General features: G+C 35.4%; 1 protein-coding gene across 1 annotated transcript; it reads left to right on the top strand.

Annotated features, from left to right (window-relative positions):
- Positions 1-2,911: 2,911 nt before the first annotated feature.
- On the top strand, positions 2,912-3,914 carry LOC147502023 (uncharacterized). The gene has a single exon (XM_086606987.1). It carries the CDS (start codon positions 3,220-3,222, stop codon positions 3,619-3,621), a length of 402 nt encoding a protein of 133 aa, XP_086463113.1. The 5' UTR covers positions 2,912-3,219; the 3' UTR covers positions 3,622-3,914.
- Positions 3,915-4,202: the final 288 nt, after the last annotated feature.

The following is a 4,202-nucleotide window of genomic DNA, read 5'->3' as shown; positions in this document are numbered from 1 at the left end:
TTGTTATTCAATTTTCATTGATATGTAATTGAATTATGGATGGTTTTTGAGAATTAATACATATATGTTTTTTTGATAAATAAAATTGTAAAATACTAAATATTTTGCATACATGTTGTTTGTGAATCCGATCCAAAACTGATCTAAAATCTCATCTATCATCCAAACTACCTAAAATAAATGACTAAAAGGAGAAGGATTAGTTGTCATATTGATATTCATTCGATAAAGATATGTTTCATTATTCAATTTTCATTAATATGTAATTAAATTATAAATGGTTTTTGAAAATTAATGCATATTTTTTTATATATTTTTTTTATAAATAAAATCGTGAAATACTAAATATTTTGCATACAAATTGTCTGTGAATCTGATCCAAAACTGATATGAAATTGACCCGCTATCTTAGCAGGTCACCCGTTGAGTAACTCGTTATATAGTCGGGTTGGGTTTGGATTTGACAAACTCGATACGATTAGTAATTGGGTCGGGTTTGGGTTTGCTCTCCTAATACGTGACTCGAATATGACACGACACGAACCCGACCCAACACGACCCATTGCCACCCCTAATGTTTTTGTATTATAATATCAATAGTTGGGTGGGGTAAAACGGGAAAATGAAATATCGGTGGAGTCGAAAAGTTCTATTAGTGGGACATTTTTAGGGCTGTTCATGAAAACCGAGAAACCGATCCGAACGAGCCAATTTTTTCGATTTTCAACATACCCGGTTCGGTTTTTGAGTTCTAAAATGTTAAATCGATGTCAGTCGGTTCGGCTTACGATTTCTACCTTCGGTTAACCGAACCGAGCCGAATAGGTGTCCAGTAATAAATAGAAACATATTTTCAAGAATTAACTATTAGTTGACCCTTAGATCTAAGAATGAGTTTATGGCCATTGATTTAGAATGAGCTTATTTCGCTTTGATCCAGCAAACCCTAAGTCCATTGTGCTCTCTAAAACTCTCTTCAACTAGCCACAGCATGCATTTCTCTCCTTCCCTCTCTCAATGGCTTCAAGGCAACACCCACTTGTGTTTTCACTATTTTTATTTTCAATTAAAGTCTTTTTTTCTCACCCTAGCTTCTCACTTTTTCGTTTTTGATATTCTTCAAAGATTCATCATCAATTAATTCATCGTGAAAAAAATTATATGGTGTTTTGGATCTAGATTATTAGTGGAATCTTCTTTCTGCTCTTTATACAATCAAGCCAATTGCTTATATTCTTTTTTCATCTTAATTTGATTTTTCATACTGAGTATAATATTTGATTGGAGTTGATCATTGCTTACTTTGTAATAATTGGATTAATTGGTAACAAAGATCAAATTTCCATATCTGTTATTGTTCTTATTATTTCGTTTGATATGGTGAAAACTAAAAAACTGAACCGATCCGAACCGATTTTTTGGTCCAGTTTAAAATCTGTTTATGAGATATATCAGTTTGGTTTCGGTTTTTGTTTTTGAGAACCGATGACTTCAGTTCGGTTAAAATTTTCAATAGGAACCGAACCGAACTTAACCGTGGACACCCCTAGACATTTTTACTCTCCACTTGCAAGATATTACAAAATGTTCCTAAAATAACAATTATAATATTTAGAAAGTCCTAGGGGCAAAATGGGAAAATACTACTATAGAGTTGCCTTCTCTCTTTATAGTATTTAGATTAGCGCACTCTTAGTAAACAAGTAAAATACTAGTAAGAGCATCTTTAGGTGGTGGTGGTATCACTTGCATTGTTTGAGGCCGAAACTTGCAGAAAGTGTTCTCAAAATTTGACCAACTCTAGGTGGAGGTAAATATCGGTCGCAAATCTGTATGTATAGTCTACCCTACGTGCCAGTACCACTATCGCACGCCATTGGTACTGGTACTGTTGCGCGATATTACTACTGTCGCCCAAAGTTGAAAAAAGTTAACCCCCCCCCCCCCCCTCTCACGCGACATTCCTACTGTCGCACACCATTAGTAATGGCGCGGTGTATTGTGGTCAAAGTCAAAAAAATATTTGGGCGACATTAGGAGTGGCGCTCGACGTTACCAGTGTCGTGCCGCATCTCCATCCGAAATCACAAATTTGCATCCAAGGATGCGGCTAGACAGGTGGTAACTCCATATTTGTCTCCGCCTAGAAATGGTTTTTCGCGAAATTCCAAATTGTGGAGAAAAATGTAGAGGTGATATTCCACCTAAAGATGTTCTAATTGGTACAAATTTAATGATGTTAGAATATATATAAAACTTTCATAATCTATCACCACTACATAAATCTGTAAGTTCAATATATACTCCTTAATACCATAACATTATATTCAAGGGTATCGTTGGCCAACAAGCTTAAAAATGTTCAGACAGAAATGGACTACCTAGCAACTACCAACACTACTAAAATATCGAACAAACGCCCATATTCTCTGCGCGTTCTAATGCTTGACAGCTTCTAAAATATGTTTTAAGAAATAGTGTTTGGAACAAAATAATCCATGACCAAAGGAATTGAGTCACCAACTGTGGAATTATTTGCAACGTTCATCATGGAAGCAACCAAATACGCCTGTCCATGTTACTTGTTCCTCATTCGTTCATTACCACTAATTTATCAATTTAGGCCTACCAAAAATTCATAAAAGACTATAAATCTATAATACAGCATTAAATATTAACAAAATAATTAACTAATTAAAATCTATTGTGTCCAATACTCCAATAGGTTTTACATAAATATCGAGTACAAAATGACTTATAGGTAAAGTCATGTAACTCTTTGAAAATTAAAATAATGCGAAGCTCTTAATTACGAATTTTGAAGTAATTTGAAACTAAATGAACACTTAACCGACCACGCAAATAGTTGTTGAATTGATTAAGTTAACGCGGAAGACAGACCAAGAGAAGAAAAATGAAGCTCCTAAATATTTTTTTACTTCGTCCATATCTTGACACTAACAAAAAAATAATGTGTCATGAAAATGACTTGAAACAGAACATTTCAACAAAGCAAACGAGTAAACCCAACTTTACCAACACCGCCTTTCCTTGCTGTTTCTCTCGGCCTTTTTTATTCTCTTTCTCTATAAATATATTTATCAAACTCAAACTCTCTCCCTCAAACATTTTTCATTACACTCCTCCTCCTCTTTTGTCTAGCTTTCTCCCATTTTTTATACCACTTCTCATTCTTAATACTTTGCATATTTAGAGACAATGGGTTCATCAAGATTAGCAGTTTTCTTGATTCTAGCTATGTTTATTGGCTCAACAATAGCACAAGCACCAGGTGCAGCACCAACTCTTCCACCAACAGTAGCACCTACACCAACAGTTACACCTCAAGCTGCACCTACACCAGCACCAGTTGCAACTCCGCCAACTCCTTCTCCAACTCCAGCTCCATCTGCAACTCCAACTCCAACTCCAACTCCAGCTCCATCTCCAAGCACTGCTTCACCACCTGCACCAGTTAACCCTGGGAGCCCATTATCTCCAACTCAAGGTCCATCAACACCTCCACCACCACCTAATAGCTCAGCTCTTGGGTCATTGAACAGAGTTGCTGTTGCTGGATCTGCTATTTTTGGAACTTTGGCTACTGTTTTCTTGCTCTAAGAAGTTCTATAGCCGTAGATCTGTGATCTTGAGATGACGTTGATTGATTTGTTGGACTTTGAGTAGTTTTCACATTTTTTGTTTTTTACTTGTATTTCTTTGTATGGTTTTTTTCTTTTTAATTGGTTTGAGTTTTGGTAGAGCTGGATGTTGATTATTTTGGTGATTCATTCTCGATGATTCTAGGGAGGAATGAGGGGGTTGATTTAATGTTGTATCTTGATGATGGATGGATGATGACGATGAATCTGGTGTACATGGTACTATAAATAAAATTATTTATTGTTTTTTAATATTGGATTGACTTTTGCATTTCTCTAATATAGGCATCAATTTCTCTCAATATTTTCAATTTCAACAAAATTATTACATTTCTAAAATTTCGGCATGGCCATATGCTAAGTTTGCTAACACAATCTCATCAGAATATGGTGGTGGCCTGGGTCTGATTCTAAGTTATGGAAACACAGAAAGTTACAGAAAATTATAATGGAAAACAGGGTGGCTAAAGGCTCTATCCGCTTTGTCACATTGTGACGTTCCATTTCAAATGGCATATTTCGCATGTGATATTGTGAATG

The sequence above is a fragment of the Coptis chinensis genome, chromosome 4, assembly GCF_015680905.1.
Source record: "Coptis chinensis isolate HL-2020 chromosome 4, ASM1568090v1, whole genome shotgun sequence".
NCBI lineage: Eukaryota > Viridiplantae > Streptophyta > Magnoliopsida > Ranunculales > Ranunculaceae > Coptis > Coptis chinensis.
Note: the sequence above shows the minus strand (reverse complement) of the source record. Positions and strands in the feature narration are given on the sequence as shown.

Excerpts from the sequence above, each read along its gene's own strand:
- LOC147502023 (XM_086606987.1), top strand. The coding sequence starts at position 3,220 with ATGGGTTCATCAAGATTAGCAGTTTTCTTGATTCTAGCTATGTTTATT.